General features: G+C 43.1%; 1 protein-coding gene across 10 annotated transcripts in view; it reads right to left on the bottom strand.

The window, feature by feature from the left end:
* LOC102930118 (c-Maf inducing protein) overlaps positions 1 to 23,643 on the bottom strand; it is a 183,752-nt gene that overhangs the window by 5,628 nt on the left and 154,481 nt on the right. For 5 of the 10 annotated variants that reach the window (XM_043525964.1, XM_007059264.4, XM_037878214.2 and 2 more), the window contains 9 exons: positions 12,750 to 12,815; positions 11,640 to 11,666; positions 11,162 to 11,210; positions 9,529 to 9,654; positions 6,227 to 6,343; positions 4,481 to 4,621; positions 3,413 to 3,460; positions 2,473 to 2,619; positions 495 to 600 (listed from right to left, as the gene is read on the bottom strand). In XM_043525964.1, coding sequence (XP_043381899.1) covers positions 495 to 600; positions 2,473 to 2,619; positions 3,413 to 3,460; positions 4,481 to 4,621; positions 6,227 to 6,343; positions 9,529 to 9,654; positions 11,162 to 11,210; positions 11,640 to 11,666; positions 12,750 to 12,815 — 827 coding nt within the window. The remainder of the gene's footprint in view (positions 1 to 494; positions 601 to 2,472; positions 2,620 to 3,412; positions 3,461 to 4,480; positions 4,622 to 6,226; positions 6,344 to 9,528; positions 9,655 to 11,161; positions 11,211 to 11,639; positions 11,667 to 12,749; positions 12,816 to 23,643) is intronic. The other 5 variants (XM_043525966.1, XM_043525965.1, XM_007059265.4 and 2 more) reach the window with 1 other exon arrangement.

Genomic DNA, 23,643 nt, shown 5'->3' with positions numbered 1-23,643 from the left:
TTTCTTATTTACCTCTAATGTTAACAAACTAAAGCTGGGGTCTCCCCTCCCAAAAACCACAGTCACAAAACATAGCGAGGGGAATATAAAATTGGTCACTTCCTGAGAGGCTCAGCTGCCCAACTGATTTATAATGCAGCTCCACATGTCACCTTGGCTTTGCCTTTCTCTCTCTGACTCTCCATAAGATCACACTCCCATCAACGGAGGTACACCCACAATGGGGAGTATTAAGGAAGCAGTGCAGGTCTAAGACCAGTGGACCCGAGCATAAGGTAGAGGTGAATTACGATTGGGGGGAGGGTCCCATGAGGGAGACCAAATCCAGCACCTATGCCTGCAGGCTGGGGAGTTCCAGATCCCAGTTTTTACTACTTGTGCCAATGGAACGCCAAACCCGGACACCCACTGCCCTCTCTAATCATTGCACAGCACAGAAATCCTTGTCTTTGAACCCACACGAATTCCCCCTCGAGTGTATTTGGGTCACTTACAGCTCAGTGCCAGCAGCCCAGCATCTGTGACTGGAGTCTCACACAAGTTGAGCACTTGCAGCATGGTGAGGTGTTCAGAGAGAAGCCGCAGACCTGCATCTCCAAACTGCAGGGCACAAGCAAACTCCATTAAAAACAAGTAAAATATTGTTCTGCAAGTAACCTGGCTGGGTATGTGGAATATTCAGGGCTTGGTCTGCATAGGAGACTTCAAACACTTCCCCTCCATCCCACAAGATTTATTACAATCTCAGATGACAAACGAAAAGGGTGAAGGAAGTATTATCCACATTTCACAGATTGGGAACAGAGAAATTAAGCCACCTGCTCAATGCCATAAACAAGTTTCTGGTAGAGCCACAATTTGAAAACAGATCTCCTGAGTTACAATCTACAAGGCCATTCCTTCACTGGACTGAATCCTTTGAAAATGTGCCCCTTATATTAGAGAGTTCCCACGCTGTCTATATGACAGTGGTCCCCAACCTTTCTTATGGGAATAGCATATTGCTATTCCCAGAAGACTGTGGTGGGCGCCTGACACCCCACTGCCGAAAAGCGGCAGCGGCAAGAAGTGCCGCCGCTGAGAAACGGCGATGCTTCTCGGCGGCATGTCCTGCGGGGGCACAGAAATGCCCCAGCGGGTGCCATGGCACCCGCGGGCACCGCATTGGGGACCCCTGCTATATGAAATAGGCGTATGGCAGTCTCAGCCCAGTTCCTAACTGTATCACAGAACAATTAGCATTAACTGGCTACTTTGGTGCCAGGAACAATGTAGTATTGGTAGGGTAATGGTCTTGCCGGCTCTGATCTCTGCTGTTTCTAAATTCTATGTTGATGGGCACACCAAGGTTGCACAAGATATTCAAAATCAAAGACAACATGGCTCCAAACTTGGGACTGCACGTTTTAACTTTAAAAAAAAACAACCACCCCCCACAGGATTATTTCACCCCAAAATTTGTGCGTTTGTTTGCAAGAGATCAGACTCCTTGTCCAACAAAAATGAACTCATTTTGAGCAAGAGGCATCTCCAGAATTCACATATCAAAAGTCTGAACATTCTGGAGAGACATTTTGTCCAATTTTGCACAAAAAAGGGACATTTGTTGTTTGCAAATCTCCGTAGAACAAAGTGGCAAAAATGTTCATGTGAAATATTGAGGAAAAAGATTCACAAATTTTGCACCACTACATTGGGAATCAATGCACTATTTCTGGTGAGCTCTACCAGAGATGCTAATAGTGCAGGGACAAACTCTATTCAATATTGGACCAGGGAGACCAAAACCAGCATGGAATGTAAAGAAAAATAAAACCTTACTGTTAAATGTAGGGTAATTTATTTAATGAATTTGGCCTCTTTCTGCTAACCAAAATCACCATCAGCTAATTGCAGTTTCCTCACATTTATTCATTATTTGATTTCTTTTCCTCCTCTGTTCTTGTTTTTTAAATGCTTGATTCATCACGATTCATGGATGATTCACTACAAGTAGTTTTAACATTATCTACCGACTGTTGCTGAGCTGTGATTGGTCAGATAAATGGCATGGAATTGTTTCTCTTTCCTAATTGAATGAAAGCACTAGCATTTCCGAAGCAAACACACTGATATCTATGATCTAAAATTTTGTTTCAACGAAGTCAGACTGGAGCATTCGAGTGTTGATAAGCAACAATCACTAAAGTGGTGTGATGTGACCAAAGGAAATTAATGTCAACGTCTGAAAATATTTGCAGAGGTTTTCACGGCAGTCCTTACCCCCTGAGATGACAATATGCCTTCTAAAATAAGGAAAACATGATTGACTAAATCATAAACCAGCTATAAAAAGAGCAGAAAGGCAAATGCATTCTAAGGAGGCCTCTTCACACATCAGAACTCACATTCTTCTCACAATGACATTAATTCTTAAATTGCAGGTTGTCAACACTGCTTCCGTCTCGGTGCTTCTGTCTGCAAAACACGTACCTGAGTTGACCACAGGTTCAGCTGCTTGAGTGAAGGCAGTTTGATGAGGTGCTCAGCACAGGCACTCGTTACATTGGTGAAGGCCAGGCTGAGGTTTTCCAAATTTCCAAAGGATCCCGAGCTTAATAACCGGGCCAGGTCTGCATCCTGAAAGCAAATATCAGTGTGATAAACAAGAGAATACTCAGTCTGCAACCATCTGCAGTAACCTGACTGATATGCTGGCCAGCAAGAGCTGCACAATTGCGCCGCATGTTTATAGCGATAAACAAGAACCACTCTGCGTGGTTGCTTGTTTGGCAAAGAGCTGAACACTTGTGGCAGCATTGCCTCCTAAACCCTTGGAAAATGAAAGCAGCTGAGTCGAACATTACAACAAAATCTTCTTTGCAAGTGTATTATTACGGAAGCTGTTGGATTCATTGTCAGAGCAAATGCAGATTACCCCCAAGACCTGTTATTTACTCAGATCCAAAGTCTATTCCATTTCAAGTTCTAGGTCCCAGTTCTGCTCAACTCAATTAACTGACTTCACTGGCATTAATCAAGGTGTACATCATTGCAGCCAACTGTAACTGTGATTGTCTGTTTCAAACTTTCAAATGTAGAGTCCAGAATCAGACTTTCTGAAGTTTGCTTAAGTTTTCTGTAAAATCCTGCCCTTAAATCCACACACCAGATTCTCCTGTAAATTCCAAATCTAGCGTGGATATGTATCTGACAATCTGAGCTGCACTTGTAGTGGCATTAACAACTGCTGCACAGACCTGAAAGTGCAAGTTCCCCCTTACTTGGGGAATCCCCAGTGGAACGACTGCCCTTTAGACTGATAAAACTACTGGGGCCAATCTCTCCCCATGCACCCCGTGACAATGGTACAGCAGCATGTCTGAAAAAGGAAAGACAAAGCCTATTTTTATTATTAGCAAGACTAACTTACTGTGGATTTGGACGGCAGGGTTAACCGTGTGGGACCACCTTTCCTTTGCTGTAACAGAGAACATACTTTGGTTACACAGGCCACTGTCCGCATTTCAGATCTCAACCAGAGTACAGCAAGTTTTTAGCCCTGCCCCAGTTCCTAAGTTTCTTGCCAGTCCTTCCACCGGCTTGCCTCGTTCTTCTAGGTGGACTGAATTTATTCTCGAAGTGCGCAGCAGCAATGGAACAAAGACCGGTTGTTGGTGCTGAAGCCAGTTCCACGTGCAAGCAGTTGATGCTTTTCGGTGCAATCAGGCAATGCTCTGCCTGGGTTCAACAAGGCAATATGAGGTTAGTCTCATTGCTGAAATAACCCCTGTGAAGCAGGGCTAAGAGGTAGGAACAGGGTAGGATTTTGCTGCAGGTCAGAGCATTCATTCTATTTTAGTAAATCATTGTTAATCCAGGCAGGTTTTTTCTTTTGGGGGGTGGGGGTGGGGGGAAGCGTGCAAGCGAGCGTGTGTGTGTAAAAAAAGAGAGATAGGACATTAGGAAGGACCAAGAGGAATCACTGCAAAATGGACAAAATTCATTTCAAATTTGTAAATCTTGTGTTTAAAACCAGGAAATTCAACACAAGGAACTTGTTAACCAGCTTTAATGCTGCTTGAACTCGTCAGACCATTTGATTGGGTCCATCACCTGGGAACTGAACAAGTCACTAAAGCTGCATCCCAAAGACGATGACGTGAAGGTCGAAGCACTTCAAAATAGCAGGCTGTGCTGCAACCCAAATGCTACCAAAGGTAGCAGGATGTGACAATCAGACGTACAGTAAGATGTCACCATTGTTCTTTACGCTGATTGGAGACAGGCTATTGAATCTCATACAGGAGCATAATATGTGATCAAACTCACAGAGAAACATCACACCAGAGATACATGCACAGTGAAATCCTCTGATTACAGTTCCCACTCTGCTGTTCACAGGGAACTTCACACCCTGATTGTCTTTCCTTTGTACCTCCATTTCTGGAGAGTCCAGGCTGCTATGTATTGTGGCAATATCATATGCAGGGTGACATACCAGTTCTTTTAATTCCCTCTGCCTGTCACACAGCTGTTCATACATTCTCTTTCCCACATCCGTGCTTTCCAGGGTAGAGATGATCTGGAGCTGCGTGTCATTGTTGTCGATGATGTTATATTCCAGCATCAAACACAGAATCTAGCAGTAGAACAAAAAAAGAAGATCACTCAGTGGGAGCTCTGCAGTTCATTTCTTCTGAATCTCTTGATTGTGGTGCGTATCCTGGGCTAGACAAGAACTACAGGGTGAAATTCTACAGTCTGCATTATTATGCAGGAGGTCAGCCTACGTGATCTTAATGGTCCCTTCTGGCCTTAAAATCTACAAATCCTAATTTACTGATGGTAAAGAATGGCTTTTGGTCTCTGAACACTTGACCTATCCACCCTACCCTCTACGTCTGTCCTTTTCAGTCAACCAATATCACATGGCAATTAAAAAACATAGCGTTTCTCTCCTGATCATTTTTGACTGGTTTTCTCTTTTTACCAAAATCTATTCAAAGATGTAAAATTCAAGCATCAGAAGAACTCAGGCAACATAGTATTCAACTTCATTCAGCAACTCCCCCACTATTAAAGGGATTAATGATAAATGGTAACAATACCTAAGGGCTCTTCTCCAGCATTTTTCACCAATAGCTCTCAAAGCTCTTTTACAAAGAGGTCAGTATCATTATGTCCCATATTAGAAATGGGGAAACTGAGGCACAGAGCAGTGACGTGACTTGCCCAAGGGCACCTAGTAGGGCACTGGCAGAGCTGGAAAGAGACCCCCCAGGTCTGCTGAGTCCCAGTCAGCACTCTATCTACTGAGCACCACTGCCTCCTCTTTATACAGATACAATTAAAATTACCTAAAGTAAATGAAGCAAGTGAAGAACTAAAACTCCTTCTCCCTATTTAATCATTTCCTATTTCCCTCTGAACTAAAACATAAAGCCACATTTCCAAAGGAGCCTCCTCTAAAAGGCACTCACAAAAATGACATGGCACACCTGTTAGTGTAAGACCAATATGCCACTCCATGCACTAAAAGTGCACGTTGGTGCAAATAAATGACAATTTCCAAGGCATGCTGGAATGCTACCTGGATGCTAATTTTGCAGGTGCAGTTTAAAATACTCTTACAGAAAAAGTGTGACCCCATAAAATATATGATTAGCGACAAGAAATACAGGTTTCTTAACACTTGATGGAGATTACAGATGGAATTTGTATGTATAAAAGTTATGCCGGGTATCTGAATGACTTTAAAAGCTTCCATCCTGTCCTGCATTACATATCTCCCCCTTCCATACACTGTTGAACTAGACATCAGCCTCCTCAAGGATTGGCTGCGTTGGTTCCCTAACCCTCACAACTCCTCTCTGTCTCTGTCTGTCCTATTCTACACAGCCATTGAAATTTCTGTCATTTCTTGATTCAAAAGCACATAACATCCTGGTACCTCTGACTGACTACAGTGAACTGCTGGGAAGAAAACATCCTTCCAAAAGCATCAGCAGCCACCTTTCATGTATCTCATGCTCATAATTGTGGCAAAACAATATTTCACGGCAACCACATAAGCAAAAGAAACAGAACATCCCCTCAATGGCGTTTCATTTGACTATACAATCGCTTTAAAGTTGGCCTAATGCTTCTATAATCCCAGTAGATCTTATTCTGGAAGAGGCAGCAAAGGATTCCGATGCTATTTATTGCCCACAAAACATATTTGAGTGGTTATTCTAGGAATTACCTCCACCATGGTCTGGTTGCCCCTCAGAGCCAGTAGCATGCAGGGACCAAGTTTGTTTTCAGCCAGCGAAAGCAGGAACTTTTTTGTCTTATAACAAGACCCCATTAAAATATGAACCTGTGTAGAAGAGAAGAGAGGGAGAGATTAGAGAAGTAACGTGGATGCCCCTAAAACAGTCAAAGAGCCACATCCCATCCACCGCAAAGGAAATTGGATCAGTCAGTACCGTGACAAAGAGCTTGCAATATTTCAATAACTTCACTGTGAAGAAGGCCACCTTTGCATTCTTCTTGAACGATCCCTTGATTGCTCTTTGATTTCAATGGGACTAATTCACTGAGAAAGGTGCTACCCAGCATGAGTCGTGGGAGCAGATTCTGGCCCTTAGTGAATACAGGTTTAATGAAGGAGCTGAACTGACAGTACAGGAAAAGTCCTCCAATTATCCAAGCACAGGTGGGCAGTGGCAGTGCAGCCTTCCTCACAGAGCCTTGATCTGGAGGGACAGGAGAGTAGCCCAAATGCAGCTTTCATGCTCATTGGTAACTCAGTTTGTCTTCTGGAAAGGCCAATAAGGAAGTTGGGTGAAGTACTGGGGTGGTACTGGCAATCACCCAATTTCACAGCGGCCACTGGATCGCTGCTGATGGCATGTGGTTCGTGCGGCTGACCTAGCTGGATGAGAGCCTCTGAGCGAGGCGGGTAAGTCTTTGTGACAAGGGGCACCACCACCCGTTCCCTGGAACAAGAGGTTAGCCTATGTGAGTGGCTGCTTGGAAAACTGGGGGTGTGCCTGTACGAAAGGAATACCTTGGGAAGGCAGGGTTCCCCCCCAGAAGTCACAGGAGTGAGCTGAGACAGAAGCTGGGAAACTTCCATTTCCTTTCCCATTCACGAGACATTGTCTTGCTTTCTCTTCACCCATTTTTTTTCCCCTTGAAGAAAAGACTTCACTGAGCCACTCTTCGTTCTTTTCTGCTGAGTCATTCCGCCCGCTCACAGACTCCATATTCTACGGCCAATCCTGGAGCCGTGACATCACAACATACGTAGCGATTGTATTCCTGGCATAAAACTAAGTCACCTGTGAAATTCAGTCAAGAAACTGGACTCTTCTCATAGAAGAGAATGGCAAAGACCTTATTCTAATTCCAAGGCGTCTTGGAATGGAGGAGTGGGGGAGTCCTGGACTTCTTGCTCACTATGGCACTGCACATAGAATGCTATTTAGAAATCATGCATGAGCTTCCTTGCAGAACAGCGTGTGGCCTTTTACAACTTCTCCTGAGCCAGGCTGACACTGGGCAAAGCATGCAGTGAGAGCTGCATCTCTCTGGAGCTAACAGCATGGCTATTCTACAACAGATAGACCATTTCTACACAATGGCCACATAAGACCATATTGCATAAGACTGAAGGAAAATTTGGATGTGTGTGTGCGCGCAAAGAATACTATGGAGCAGATGGCGGACAAATGGGGTTTGAGGTATGATTTCTGTACAGACTCCATATAGGGTATGGCCACAGAATCTTATGGCCTTAGATGTTTTAGAGGAGATCTATGTTATAAGCTTTGCTCCAGGCCTCATGAAATTCCTCAGTGCTACCATGGTATTGGACTCTGCTAGAGAACAGCTGAAACCTCATGGAAAACACTGAAAATTATTCTACAGCTGAGACCATTCTGCACACAGAGTAGATCATATACTACTGTATCTTTTTTCATCCCTTATTTTATTGTCACCAAGGAATTTAACAAAGTTAAACTTTAACAAAGATCCATTAAAAAAGGATCATTGTTTCTTAAGCATTGATTTGCTGCTGCTGTCTGTAAGCAAGGTGCTCTCCAAGCCAAAAGGTTCTCATTTTCAGGCAAATGTCCTTATTAATATTTTTTTTTAAGAGCAGAAAAAAATACTGAAACGCTAAGGTTAAAGTCAGAACAAGATTTTTTTCAAGCTTTACAGTGAGTCATTCATCGCTCTTTAAATATTAATCAATATCCTTTTAAAAGTGCTCAGGCTATGCCATATCGCTATGGGCTAGCGGCATCATGCTTTCTCATGCTGCCTTGGGCTTGTCAATGCCATGCAGTCACATAGCTCCCTCAAGAGCAATGATTCAGTTTTAACAAAGACAGGGATTAGGACTTGCAAGGACAGAACACAGAAGAGAAAAAGCTAAGTTGTGACCAGGATCCGGTTCACAATTAGCGGATCAGCTTGAGTTTCAGTGACTGTACAGATAGGCACGTAGTTACTTACATCACCCAAGAGGATCATTTTCAAAAATGCCTATGGGACTTAAGCTCCTAGGTTAGTGACAGATCACGGTCAGATCTGAGTGCCTCACAAACAGTAACACAGGTCTCCTCACAACAGGAAGTGGGGAAGGAATGTCTCCCCCTTTTACCTTACACGTTGGGCACAGAGGGATGTAAACTGCTCACATGGGGAGTCTATGGCAGAGCCAGGAAATGAACTCGGGTCTCTTGTGTCCATTGCCAGGATTTCTAACAGAAACTGGCAGAGTAACATTGCTGTTCTCCAATTGCATTCCCCAGAAGAAAACAGAATATGAAAACATGTCGATAGAGAAGAGACACTAGACAGAAATCTTAACATGTGTGTGTAAATATTGGTTCACATGTTTCGGTTTTGTTGAAAATCCACAGTAACCTACAATCCTCAGACTGAAAGCTTTGGGGGTGGATGTCAAGAACAAAATCCCTTCAGGTGACCATATTTTACTGACAAACAGATCATTAATGGTGATCACCACCCCAAAGGGGTTTTGGGGGCGGGGTGGGTGTGATACCAATAAAATAAATGGGTTAAATTTTCAAAAATGAGAATGCAAATTCAGTTATTTGCATGTGCAAGAACATCTGTCTGACTTTTACTGTGCTAGTGCCTGTCTGTGCCATACAAATGCTCAGTCTGCATGTGCAAAAGTGTGGATGACACTCCTGCATTGTGTGAGACAGCATCCACTTCTGAAAATGTAGCTCCTAACTACCTTTGAAAAACGCACGCTTCTGTTTGTTTTAAGGCTGTGTTGAGGGAGCTTATTTAATGATCTATAAACACTACGTGTATGGCTTTCTTGTTAACATACAAGCCAAATTGCCATTGTTAGTGAGAACAATGGATTAAAACTGGGTTTTATGAAGATTTGGATTTACTGGTTAGACACTGATAGTTCACAGTGTCATAATTTTGCAAGACAGGGACAAAGCAAATAAAGCTACTTATCACCAGCTACATATTGGCTAAAGACTACAAAGAAATTACTAAACTCACGTTATTGCAGACACGTACCATACTGGCAAATAGTTCTCCATCATCATCACAGGCCACTCCCCCAGGACTGTATAGCTGGAACCAGCCATCTTTGCCAGCCCGCACACTCAGCAAACACGAGTGGACCTGAGAGACAAAGCAAAGACACTTGGAAGGTTAGGGTTACCTCCAATATTCTCAGCACGTCCAGCATATTACCCAGCATCCCCAGAGCAGCCACTCCACAAAGCAGGGGGATTCCTCTTTTGGTGTTAGTATTATTATTTACAGAGCTGCAAGCAACTCATTGTTTTTGCATCACTCAACAGAATCAACACTTGAACAAGGAGTGGAACTCTATCAATGCTGGCCAAACAGCCCTTTTCATTTCCTTCACACAAAGCCCAAAATGGCATTAATCTACAGCAGCTCCACTAGAAAACAAAAGGCTTAAATTCCTCAGCTCCCTCACCACTCCATGTGTGTCTTGGTTTCTGGGGTGAGCGGAACACCAACAGTGGCAGACTGTGGCTTCCTCATTCTACTTACAAAAGTTTGTTATTCTTCCTGCTGCTATGAAACTTCACCAGGTGCAAGGGGGAAAGCCCAGGAAAGAGACTACAGCAGAGACAGAGAAGGCAGAAACTGGGCAGAAGAATTGGCCCAAACAACTAGCAGTCACTAGTCCAAATTCGGCTCTGCACATGCCACTGCCATTGTAGTTTCTCTTATATCTAGCTCTATGGTCTTTAAGAGGAGTCCTCCCGCTTCTCGGACTCTGATGCATTAGAGCAAGCAGTCCCTCTTGTGATTTTCTCTTTTTAATGGGCATAGCTTTATTTCAGGTTTTTGGTGAGGGGGAGATGAAGTGAATTATCTTGCATTTGGGTATAATAATCATCTTGGGCCAAATTCATCAGTGGTGTAATTCTACAGAAGTCAATGGAGTTACACCAGAGTGGTAGGTTTGATCAGAGAGTCGAAAAAAAATCTGAATGCCAAAAATTCTCAGCACGGACAACAGTGCAAGTTCAACTTGCTCCTTGCCTGCAGTTCTGTGGTAGCTTTTTTCCCTGCATGCTGATATAGAAGATTAATGGAGATGAGAGGCCCTGTCTGAATCAGCTTCAGCTGACTACGTTAAACAAGTTACATATGTGGCTGTGAAGCCGTCAGCCATCACGACACAAGAGCTATGCACTGCTTCCAGGAATACCCTCCTTTGTTCATGAGAACAAAGTCACTGGCACACAACAAAACTGAAACGCAGCTAAACAAAAACTTGTTGTTTTGTAAATCACAGGATCCAGAGCTTGCTGCTTCCCTGTTCTCAACAGACGAGGAAGAGCCTGAGGGAGCATACAGCAAATAGGAAAATAATTCTTGCTGGTTGCATTTTACTGCAAAGCAGTGACATCATCAACTAATTTCTGCCACAGAGGATGGAGGTCATGTTTATATACAAGGCAAGAAGCCATTTATAATACTGCAGCCTATATCCTGAATGCATTTTGGCTCTCTAGGTGATTCAAGGGCAGCAGACCGAGAACTACACAGTGCTTTGGCACTTGTACTGCTTCATGCAGGAACGTTTTGACAAGTGCACTCACAATCCCTTTGATTACTATTCTGCTTAAACTGGAGAAAGACTCACTTCTTGTCTTGGGTCTTCCGCAAATCTTTGAATCACATATTTCAGCTCCCTAAAAAAAAAAAAAAAAAAAAAAAAAGGATGAAAGCCAACAGTTGATTGGTTGCAGAATTCACACAGGAGTCACATTTCTTGTGGGTTACACTTTAAATTTATATATTTGCAGTTTAGAGAGAAATAAATGGAACAGCATTCCCAAGAAGTAGGTGGTCTAAAAGTGACAGTGCCTATTTAAAATAGGCTTGGAAAGCTTTTGATGATGCACAGTGACAAACTATCAGTATCAAATGTCTTTAGTCCATGGACTTTTGCAGCCGCAGTAAATTACAAAGTAAACCACATAACTTTATTACTAACAGAACATACGCTCAGACCATCACAAACAAAAATATTGGAGACAAGACACCAATCGACCCATCCTTGCTAGTGCTGACTTGTTTTTGGTATCACAGAAAGGCATTTTAAAGAAACAAACACTTACTTTGTGAATTTCTCATGTGCGAGAGCCCTGCAATTAAAACCAGAAAGGTCTGAGAATTTGATTGATTGATTTTTGCAGTTCTTACCCAACACATTCCATAAACATGCAAAGCAGCTGCAGCCCACATTGCATAAAAGGGACAATACTGCGGACACAGACCAAGGTAGAAAACCCCCTTCATTTAACAATTATGAAAAGCTAATAGCACAGGGACAAATCCAGTCATTTTTACTCAGTATTTATTTAGACAAAATTCCCATCAACTTCAATGGGAGGTTCACGTCAGCGGAAAGAGAGTAAAGGACTTCACAGTTTGGCCACCGAACTTAGAGTTGTAAACAGAATTTTGGCTCCCTTAAAGGCCCAGGTGTGTTCTTTAATTGCACTGCAAGGCCCGGTCACAACTAATTAGTGTCGCACATCAGTAAGGCAATTGTTGGTCATTTTGTAAAGTGCCTTGCATCATGGTACTGAGTTATACTCCCCCTGGGGAACCTCAGGAAGACTGACTCAGGCAAATGATGCCACTGTTTCCTATTTCCCAAGCCATGCCATAGCTCAGGTAGCCTGGTGCAGAGGAGTTGGACCTTGTTGCTTCAAGGCATTGGGTCACTGGGGGATGTGATAAGCTAGCAAAATTGTACAATTATAGGCTGTAATGTTCACCCTTGGAGATCTACATTTTATAAACACTAGTGCTCATTAATAGGTTTCCAAGGGAGCTTGGCTGCTCCTTAGGTGGCAGGGCAGCTTCTTCTTTCTACCAAAACACCGTAATACAAACAATTTAAGTCTTGATCACGTGGATGAAACGTCCTTGGATAGTAAGTCATGCGCTTCCTCCTCCCCTGCTACAACTTCACCCTCCCCGCCTTAGTGTATCAAATTACTCATTCCTCTCCAGGATTGTCTTGGAAAAAAGGGGAGAGGGACACAGGGCCAGGAAAACTTTATGCCTCTTTTTCTGTGGCCACATGACATAAGTTCCATTGGACTTTTCCAAAGTACAAGTTCTCCGGTGCAACAAGGTTTAACAGACTGTAGAGACTGCACCGTCAAACAACCACAACAATAGGGATCTCAGTAAACAATCTGGTGCTGTGAACTTACTCCTTGGGAAACGGGATAGGTTGAAGCAAGCTGGCCAGAGCTGGTCTCCAGTCATCATAGTCCGACCTAGGAGAGGAACATTGTTATTAGCACCAAGATGTTTTAATACACACTGTCAGCAGTTGGTTCAATGAGTCAGAAGTCATTTACTGTAAGCAGCAGCAACTTCTCTGCTTTATTGACGCACTCTAATGATCTAGGGTGACATTTTCCCTTTTCATTTTCAGCATGTTCTCCGGCATGGCACAATAAATCACATATTTACAATGAAATGTTGAGACCTGACCTCCAGAGACCTCCTCCATGTCACCTTAAAGATGTGAGTTGTTTACGAGACCTTCTAACATTTAATTGCTAGGTAATATTTTCATCTAACTTTGAACTGCAGTTACCAAGCCATTATTATTTACAACTCCACTCTGAACTTTAATCAGACCCTTTTTTTTTTTTTTTTTTTTTTTATGGTGGAGGGATGAGCCAGATTACAAAGCTGCCGTCACATTTGCCCTACAAGTACCAAGTGCAATTTTACGGCCTGCTTCATAAAACAATTACATATCGTTAATTTGAGATTTCTGTGAACTTCACTTGGTGCGCACTCACAACTCATTAGACCCTTTTTTCTTCCGCCTCTCAGAGGTGGCCACTCCATTATACAACAAAGTGGCACGGAATCAATGGAATAAAAGGGCAAACCAAACTCTCTGCTCCAGAATGGAAAGTATGCCCAAAGAAAAAGAAATTAAAACCCTCGGCACATGGGAAAGGTGCCATTCAAACCAGACAAGGACCAAGGGCTAATTTAGATCAGGGGTCTGCAACCTTTTAGAAGTGGAGTGCCAAGTCTTCATTTATTCACTTTAATTTAAGGTTTCGCATGCCACTAATGCATTTTAACGTTTTTAGAAGGTCTCTCTCTATAAATCGATATATTATATAACTAAACTATTGTCGTATGTAAAGTAAACAAGGTTTTCAAAACGTTTAAGAAGCTTCATTTAAAATGCTGATCTTACGCCGCCGGCCCGCTCAGCCCACTGCCAGCCTGGGGTTCCATTCACCTAGGCCGGCAGCAGGCTGAGCGGGGCCTGCGGCCGGGACCCCGGCTGGCAAGGGGCCGGCAACCAGAACCCCAGACTGGCAGTGGGCTGAGTGGGGCTGGCATCCAGGACCCCAGACCAGCAGTGGGCTGAGCGGCTCCGTCCGCCAGCTGGGGTTCCGTCCGCCAGCTCATGCCAGCCAGGGTCCTGGCTGCTGGCCCTGCTCAGCCCGCTGCCTGTCTGGGATCCCGGCCCTGCCCACATAGAGTGGGTACCTACCTTCTCCCTGGTTCTAGCCCATTCTCTTCCTCTCTCTCTGCACTGAGCTGAGGGTGGGAGTGCACTGAGCACAGGGCTGGGGGTGAAGGAGCAGGCTGGGGGTTGGGGTGTAGGGTCTGGCCAGGAGCTAGAATGAGGGAGGGGGCTCAGGGTTGTGGCAGGAGGTTTGGGTGTGGAGTACTTACCTGGGCAGCTCCCATTTGGTGTGAGGGGTGCAGGTGGGAATGTGGGGGTGTGTGTGTGCAGGAGTTCCAGTTTGGTGCTCAGGGTGGGGGTGGGAATGTGGGGGGGGGGGGTGCAAGAGTCAGGGCATGGGGGGGCTGGGGGCGTGTGAGGAGGGTGCAGGAGTCACAGCAGAGGGCTGGGGGCATGTGTGGGGGTGCTGGAGTCAGGGCTGGGGCCGTGGGTGGATGCAGGGGTCAGGGCAGAGGGCTGGGTGTGTGTGTGAGGGGGGTGCAGGGGTCAGGGCAGAAGGCTGGGGTGTGTGCCCCCGGCCTGGGTTTGGCAGCGGGCTGAGCGGGGCCAGTGGCTGGGACCCGGCAGGCAGCAGCGTGCCATTAAAAATCGGCTCACGTGCCATCTTTGGCACGTGTGCCATAGGTTGCCGACCCGATTTAGATCATGAAAGGGAAAAGACAGCATTGTCATTTTCCAGAGACATTATTTTTTGCACAGATATATTTTGTTTTGAAAATACTTCAGCAGTGTTGTCTGGGGAGAGGGTAGGCGAGGATAGCAAAAGAGGGTGGAGGACAAGAGATCTATTTAAGTTGAGCCCACGCACAAAAAGGGAAAGAATTCACAAATGGAAATATCTCCCCTCTGTAAAACATTAGCAGGATGTATCTGCTACTTGATTCATTTTATTTTCATCTTCAATGTCTGTAGACATAGTTGACCATATCTGAGGTGCCTTCCGAAGGAGGATGCTCATGTGAACTGGGCTAGAGGGAATGATCGGCTTCAAGTGTAAGTGTACTTTACTGGAAAGCCAATTCCCTCAATCCGCCCACAAGGTGGGAACCGCTCGAATGGATGGGTCAATAGGGAAAAGCAGGGAAGGTACATTTTGTATGAATAATACTCCGCGCCCTTTCATCAAAGGATCTCAAACATCAATTAATTAATTAACTAGGCCCCACAACACGCTGTGCAAAGAGTATTACTACAACCATTCTATAACCATTTACAGATGAGTCAGATGAAGCAAAGAGAATGTAAGTGATTTGACAAGTCTGTGGCAGAATTGGGAATAGAACCCAAGAGTCCTGATGCCCAGTTCTCTGTCCTAAATACTAACACTCCCACTTATTATTAGTAAGAAGTCCAGGAGCTCTTGGCCGAAACATCGGCTGATTCCAAGCTAAGCTCTTAATATGAGACAAACACTGTGGAAGATCTAAAAAAGATAGCGTAGGAGAGATTTTAGCTCTTCCTAGCACTGTTACCTTTCAGATTTGGTTTTAAAAGCTAGAAGACTAGGGACTCTAGCTTCATTTCAAACTTGGCACAAGATTATGACGTCTCTTCAGAGATGAACAAAGCGTAATGTTCTCGGATGTGCATCATGTACTGATAGCACTAAGATCACACTCAGTTAAGAGACAACAAACAGAAGAACCCACTCAATAGTTATAAAAGAGCAGAAGCGGTTCTGTCCCAGAGAAAAGAAAATATAGACAAGTGCTGTGTCCAAACGGCCTAGCAGCCTTCCCTAGTGGAGCCATGTCAACCCAACACATATAAAACAGATTTTCCATAATCTTTCAGATACGCAGTTTAACAGACAGTAAAATCCAGTCCACTAAACATCAATGATGCAAAGAAGATCTGCATGCATGAATATCGGATTATTAAACAACAATGTAAGGAGCTGATGAAATCCCAACTCAAGACAATCAAAATGATCAAATTAAGGGAGGAAAATAAACAGACAAGAGTATGACGACTCCAGCTCACCGGAAAACCTGGGACCCCTTTCTGCTACAGCTTCCCCCAGTTCTTTAGAGCAACAAACTCCACACAACCCCTTGGGATTATGAAGGCATAGAAAGCTCATAGATGAGTGATCCAAGAGCACTGTGAGCTAGGATAGTCCCATATCCTAGTGGTCTCTCTTCCACCCTACCATGTGGGAGACCTGGGTTTGATTCCCACTTTCGGCACATTTCCATCAGATGATGTGTGTAACTCAGTGAGGGAACATGACAAGGAAAGGCACACATTTTTGGTTCCTGTACTCCAGAGAACAGCCTGCTTTTTCATGATCATATAATCAGGTAGCAAATCTACATTGTGAGCAGCTCCTCCTAGCAGGCAAAGGGTCTCAAATACTGTGGCCAACATAGAGTTTAGGGACATGATTTAGAGATTTCCCTCCCCCACACCCTTGTCAAGAAACAGTAAAATAAATTGGTGTAAGGTGTCAGCATGAGAAAGGAGGTCGGTTAAGCACATAATGTGGCAGTTGTCCAGGCAGATAACCCCTAACTCAGTTTTCTCCAGGACTCTAAACAAACAACACTTGAGAATCCTGGCTATGTCTTCTAATAAATCCAACTTGTTTATTACCCTCTTGTTATCTTTAGTACTTGAGGCACAAAGCAAATCTCATGTCAAGCTATGGTGCTCTGCAACAGAAAGCCTCAGGTCTATGCCAGGGATTCTAAAAGGCATCAGGCCTGATCTTGCCCTCTGTCAAACTAGTCTAAATCAGGAGCAACTCCACTGAAGTCAGAGAATTTACACTCGTGTACAACCGGTGTGAGACCAGAATCAAGCCCACTGCAGCTACAGTACTCTTTGAGCTTTCATTAACAGAGTTTCTTCCTTAAGACACACAGCACTTTTGTGGACTGTGAGCACAGCTCTCAGCACTGCCAGTTTTACAGACACTAGGCAAGAATAGCACCGAGCCAGTTCCATTATGTGCTTCAGAGGAGCAGGTCCTAAAGAAGGAATTCTTTAGAGCAGCAGCTTTGGTTCTCCATCATCTCCATGTAGGAGTTAATGCCTTCAAATGTAATAGCACCTGGGGATAGGCCTGCCTGGAAGCATGACTGGTGGTAATGCAAGAAAAACACTCTCCACTGACACAGACCCTTTCATTAGAGAATCTCCAGGCCCTTTAACAAAGAAATATTAATTAAACCTCACAACAGGCCTGCAAGATATTATCCTTGTTCTACAGATGAGTAAACTTAGGCACAAATAGGTTAAGCAAAATACATCCAGGCAGTAGCAGAGGCAGGAGCTAATCTTGGGAGTAATGTGCTCTAACCACTAGACCTCTGTATAAGACAGACAAAGCCAAACACCTACCTCCTGGGCACAGCCATTTATTCACAGTTGCAATTCATATTCCATCTGCAGCTACATTTTGAAAATTACTGTCACTGGATCTACGACGTGCTCCCAAATAGCTTTGAGATTAAATACAGTAAAACCTCAGAGTTACGAACTGCCCGGTCAACCGCATAGCTCATTTGGAACCAGAAATACACAATTAGGCAGCAGCAGAGGTTCTACTATACGTATATTGTTGATGTTTAGGTGCAGTGCAACCAACTAGAAAAGTGATCCTTTAAACCAGGAGACAGACCATTGCCAAAAGACTGGGCTAAGACATTCAAGGCTTCTTCAATACACATTTGAGTTAAGCACCTAAAGATCTTTCCCAACATAAGCTTAAAAGCTTAAACCTACTTTGAGGTTTAATATGTGAAGTCACTGTGACATCTCAGGTTAAGTTTTACACTGTGGAAATCTTTTCTTGTGCAATCTGGAGAGTTGTGATTAGGAATAATATGCACTAATCAATTTTTTTTTTGGCTGATCTTCAAAAGAAATTGGGAGGAGGAAAAAAGCAGCTTATTAAAGGGGAAGAGAGAGTGAGACATTGCAGACAGAGTCATGCAGAAATCTGAGACTCTCTATATTAAAGCTGGGATGTTATCTACTTCAAGCAGCACGTGTCATTTGTGGAGGAAGGTCTATGAGGAACATTAGTAATAAACCAGATTCCATTTTAAACACCAGGAAAAAAGAAAACTACCTTAAGTGAACTATTTAGAGTTTGGACACAGAAGTGTAATCTGAACATGGAATACAGAAGTGTAATCTGAACATGGAATCTTGTCATGCATCTAGTCTCCTTTTCTGGTCACTCTTGAGAATTGGTTGTATCAGCCAATTCATGACTACGGAAACATGAAATAAACGCTGCAGAAAAATAACAAGAAGAAAACTAAAACTTATTAGAAGCCTCCAGGAGTGGTCTCATTCTCCTCACACCAACTCCTTCTTCAAATACATTCTCACTCTCTACAGATCCCGTCAGGTTATTGCACTCACAAGGTTGATTTTTTCATTTTTTGGTCCCTGAAAAGCTCTGAAGCCCTGTTGGACAAGTCAGGGCTGTTTAAAACAGGAAAAAGGAAGGGAGTTGGGAGTATCTCTGGTTGAATGTTAACAAGAGGCCACAGCAGGGGAGGCATAGTGCACAAAGATACAGAAGGCATAATGAAAAGTGCATATGACAAAATTTCCCATGTAGCTGTTCAGTGGTTGCTGAACTGAAAGCTCCGACTCACTAATCACAAGCCTTGAATCCCATGGAGGGCCTCTGCGAGAAAGCAGCCCCAGTGCAGCCATTATTCAGGATTTCAGTTTAAAATCCCAAATCAGGCAAAAATTAATGTCAGGATTGTGTGTTACTGAGCGTGAAGCTATCTGCAGAGTCCATGGAAAGCTAGGGACAGACTGGGTATCAAGGTACTAAACATGTGAAGGCTGTCAGAGTGACCACTTGCCATTGCAAACAATGTAACTTACCCAGAAAACTGTCTCTCTGTCAGTCCAGAATGTTAGCCACCAATAATAATTAAATAATCTCTGCCTAAACTGCATTTGACTTAGGGCCATCACAATCATCTGCCTGCAGACATAATACATTTTCCTTTCCAGGTATCACCTTTCACCAAAATGAAAATCTGCCCACATGTCATATGCAGCGCAAACAATCCAAAACATATTAGCAGCCCAGGGCAACCCTGATAAACATGACATCAGAGAATCTGCTTGGAATATTCAGGGTATGGTGCTGACCTATTGGGGAATGCAGAGGAGGCTGGGGAAGCTGCAGTGCATGTGTGCAGTAAGAGAACCTGGAGTTTGGGGCAGTGTGGATCCACACATGGACTGGAACTTCAGGGCGGAAATCATTTTTACTGGGCACTCCCTTGGGCCAGTAAGAAATGCTGCTGCCATTGTCTGAAAAAGGAGCTGGAAGTCTCTTATGCTCAGCATTGTTGTTTTAAAGGCAAATGTAGTGCTGCTGGATTGACAGCTTTGGAGAGTGAAGTCCTCTAATGTTCCCAGCAGATACAAAGCTCAAATAGCAGCAGTGTAAGTTTCTCCAGGCATCTCTGCCGCTGGACTTAACTCTGTCCTGTACTTACCTACAGGCATAGCCCACATCGAGAGATATTTGGGGCCTCTTTTAGGTTCCGAAAGCACCTAGCACATTGTGGACAGCAGCGGAAACAAATAATAACAAAGAGGAAAGATGGTCACAGGAAAATTCACAAGCACTGTCCGTGGCTGCTGCCTCTCCTACTGGATTCTGCTCTTGCAGCTGGGTTAGCTGCTATTTTAACTTACATATTAGCCTGACTGACAACAGTAGATGTCTCCAGATATGAATTGGGGAACACATTTTTCTTTTTTCCTTTGTAACATAATTGCTTATATACCCTAAAAGGTAAGAGAACTCCCACATAATCTGAAGACTAAGCAATCCTGGAGACCCCTGCATACATGTGCCACCTGCAAGTGGTGCCCCAGTGAGTCAGGCTGCAAGCAGCCTTTCCTCTGCTGTGGATGTACAGATCTCAACATGTGAACTTAAATCAGTCAGCTGAAGTTGAGAGACAGCCAAATTTGTCAGCAGATGTTTCCCTCCTTACAGGTTTGCAACTGGGAGAAGACCTTGCTGACATTATGCTGGAAATTTGCTCCATGTGGAAGAAACATTTTACTGTACAGGAAACTCTTCAGTGTATGGGAATCATCATCACTTAAACCAGGCACTGGACAGTGGCAGGCAGCTCTCGGATGCTCTAACTGAATATTCTCAACCGCAAATTTTCAATCAATTTACCATAGATTCAAAGTAAAAAATTAAGGCTATTTGTCTTTCAAAAAAGGGGGAGGCGGGTTGGCTGGTATTGATGATATCATCAGCGTCCAGGATCCGTGGGAGTCTATTTGACACTGAGTTTGATCCATCACGAAGAGGACAAAAAGCATATTTGTATTCCAGGTTAGAATACAGCTTCTTTAAAATCTGTCCAGACTATTCCTCACCTTCCAATACATGTCAAACAATTAGTATAGGTTTTTCTTTTGTATGATGATGATGGAGAGTTATATATATTTGGATCATCAACCATTCCTGGTTCTATCACAGTCATCTCAATGTGGATGACAAAAGTGAACTTGGTTAAAGATGAATTTTGTCAAACAGGTGCTCAAGCTTCTGTGTTGCAGAAGTATGAGTTATTCTAGAGGTTACTGAATAGCATTAAATTTTAATAGCTCAAAGGTTCTTTGATTCAAAAATGCCAAGTGTTCAGGAGAAAGAAGAACAGGAAATGTCCTCTACTGAAGATATTGTTAAGGATTCTTATTTGTGAGACTTTGAATAATTAAAATTAGCCTAAATAGATTACTCCCTGACACCCTAAGTTAATTATATAGTCATTAAATAAATAATGACTGTTATTGCAGGTAGAACTTCCTAGTTCAGGACAGGTTTGGGAAAACACCCAGAATGACAGAGGGACATTAACTCGCAACTTTGTTAGTAGTCTCAGTAGAGAGGAGGGGCTGAATGGGAATAGAAGGGCATTGGAACTAGGTTAAAAGCAGTGCCTTTTGTGTCAGGACCAGGACATACTTGCAAGGCAGTCAGAGGAAACTTGCACTGATTTTCCTGTACCCACTGGTGATGTGCTGTACTCATTTTGTGGACTTGGGTCTCCAGGGTGACCAATTCAGCAGCGTGCACGTGCGCGCACACACACACACCCCAGCCATAATGGCTCCCCAACCCCACTGTTTCAGTTGAGGAGCTTGTTGAAAATACTTGTAGATCATGTCACAAACTGTATATTAATGTACAGTATGTAGTGAAATCATAGTTCTCTGTACAAGACTTGAGATTGATGCAGATGCCTCATATGGGTAACCTGAGAGTTGGAGGTAAACCACAAGGAAGAACATGCCCGTCAGTGAATGTGTTTATAAAATCTGTGTCAGCTGCATGATGAAATGAAAACAATAAAACAATCAATGCTTAATGAGAAAAATGAGTAGCGCCCAAGATAGCGTTGGGACTGGGAGTTCATGGTGTTTATGGAAATATCAAGAGTCAAGGGGACTGGGATGAATATGAGGTATGTCTCATGCATTACCTACGCACACACAGACTCTCAAGGTACCATGTAAACCAAAGCCAAATGCTGTGTTGATCGAATACTAACTTTTCTAAGGGGCAGGAAAGAGGAGTCTAGTCAAAGAGGAACCTACTCAAAACTTTGTATTAAAGCAGCTTGCTGCTAAAAAGGAGAATGACAGCTCCATCTTGGATTTAACTTGCCTTGCCAATAAATTGTATAGCCCATATTTTCAGGCTCTGCCTGCACAGAATCAAAGTGTGCGATGTCTGCATGTATACATGCAAATGTGGTAACGGCATACACAAAACACACTCGTGCATTTTTATAATTCTGAAAATGTGGCCCTCTGCTGGCTCTTGTTTTTAGGAAGTCCTCAGTCATCACATTTTGATTTATTTAATTCCAGGGAGTACATATTGAAATCTTGCCCACTTATTTAGTGAAACTCTGGCCTCGCTGACATCAGTGAAAAAACTCCCATTGACTTTGGCAGAGTCAGGATTTCATCCACAATGCCTTGTAACTCAAACATCTCAAATCTCAGTTATTTACCCCTCACAACACCTTGTATTATTAAAACATTAAAAATGGGGAAACTTTAGTGGTTTTCCCAGCACCACTTTCATTTATTTATGAGCACGAATTCGATCTAGTTGGTATTACTGAAACCTGGTGGGCTGATCTGCATGATTGGCACGTTAAAAATCAAATGGTTATAACCTATTTAGGAAGGACCGAGTGGGCAAAAGGGGAGGCAGAGTGGCACTCTATGTCAGCAATGGGATTATCTGTTTCCAAGACACAGACGAAAATGATCCTGAATGTTACACATCAATGTGCTAACAGATAAAGCCCAAGATGCGATATTAGTTAATGTCTGCTACAGACCATCAAATCATACTAGGGAACAGGATGACCACCTCTTTACACACCTATTTATAATGTGCAGGGGGGAAAAAGCTGTGTAATCGTGAGGGATTTCAATTTGAGTGACATATGCTGGAGGTCTCATGCTGCCAGCAATAAAACATCCTTGACATTTCTAAACATTATAGATGACAATTTCCTAACTCAAAAAGTGTTGCAGCTAACGGGGTAATTCTATATTAGACCATTTCTTGACAGATAAAGAGAAATTGATCGCAGAAATAGACACTGATAATAGCTTAGGTACAAGTGATCACGACTTGATCGCATTTATAATGTGTAAACAGAATAAAGTCCAGACCAGTAATAAATAAATAAATTATATATATTTGGTGCTTTAAAAGGGCCAATTTCACGAAGCTGAAAATAGTTGTGAGCAAGATCAGCCGGGAGGAAGAGTTTAATCAGAAAAATGTGAATGATAATTGGGAATTGTTTAGGAACACTTTGTGGGTTTCTTGGATGTCTAGCAATCGAATAAGGAGGCTGTACTGATTTAAAAAAGAAAAAAGACCTTGTTAGAGAGGAAATGAAAGCAGCTATAAAAATAAAAAAATGACAGTAAGGAAGAGTTTTTAAAGTATATTTGGAGCAAAAAAAATTCCTAACAATGGTATTGCTCCATTATTAAATGGAAATGGTAGAATTATCAATAATAATGCAGAAAAGGCAGCAATGTTCAATAAATATTTCTGTTCTGTATTTGTGAAAACACAGATGATATAGTCAAGTCATATATGCTAACATTCTTCCCATTCCACTAGCATCTCAGGAGGATGCTAAACAGCAGCTACTAAAGTTAGACATTTTAAAATCATCAGGTACAGATAACTTGCATGGAAGAGGTTTAAATGACCTGGCTGAGGAGCTTGCTGGATCATTACTGTTGAATTTCAATCCAGGAGCTTGCTGGATCATTACTGTTGAATACTGGGAAAGTTCCAGAAGACTGACAGAAAGCTAATATCATACCAATATTTAAAAAGGGTGAACAGGATAACTTGGGTTATTATAGGCCTGTCAATCTGACATTGATCCCAGGGCAAAATAATGGATCAGCTGATATGAGATTAAATCAGCAACACATTAAAGGATGGTAATATAATGAATGGTTTCAGAGTAGCAGTCGTGTTAGTCTGTAATCGCAAAAAGAAAAGGAGTACTTGTGGCACCTTAGAGACTAACCAA

This window comes from Chelonia mydas, chromosome 12, assembly GCF_015237465.2.
Source record: "Chelonia mydas isolate rCheMyd1 chromosome 12, rCheMyd1.pri.v2, whole genome shotgun sequence".
NCBI lineage: Eukaryota > Metazoa > Chordata > Testudines > Cheloniidae > Chelonia > Chelonia mydas.
This window is presented reverse-complemented; position numbering and strand designations above follow the sequence as displayed.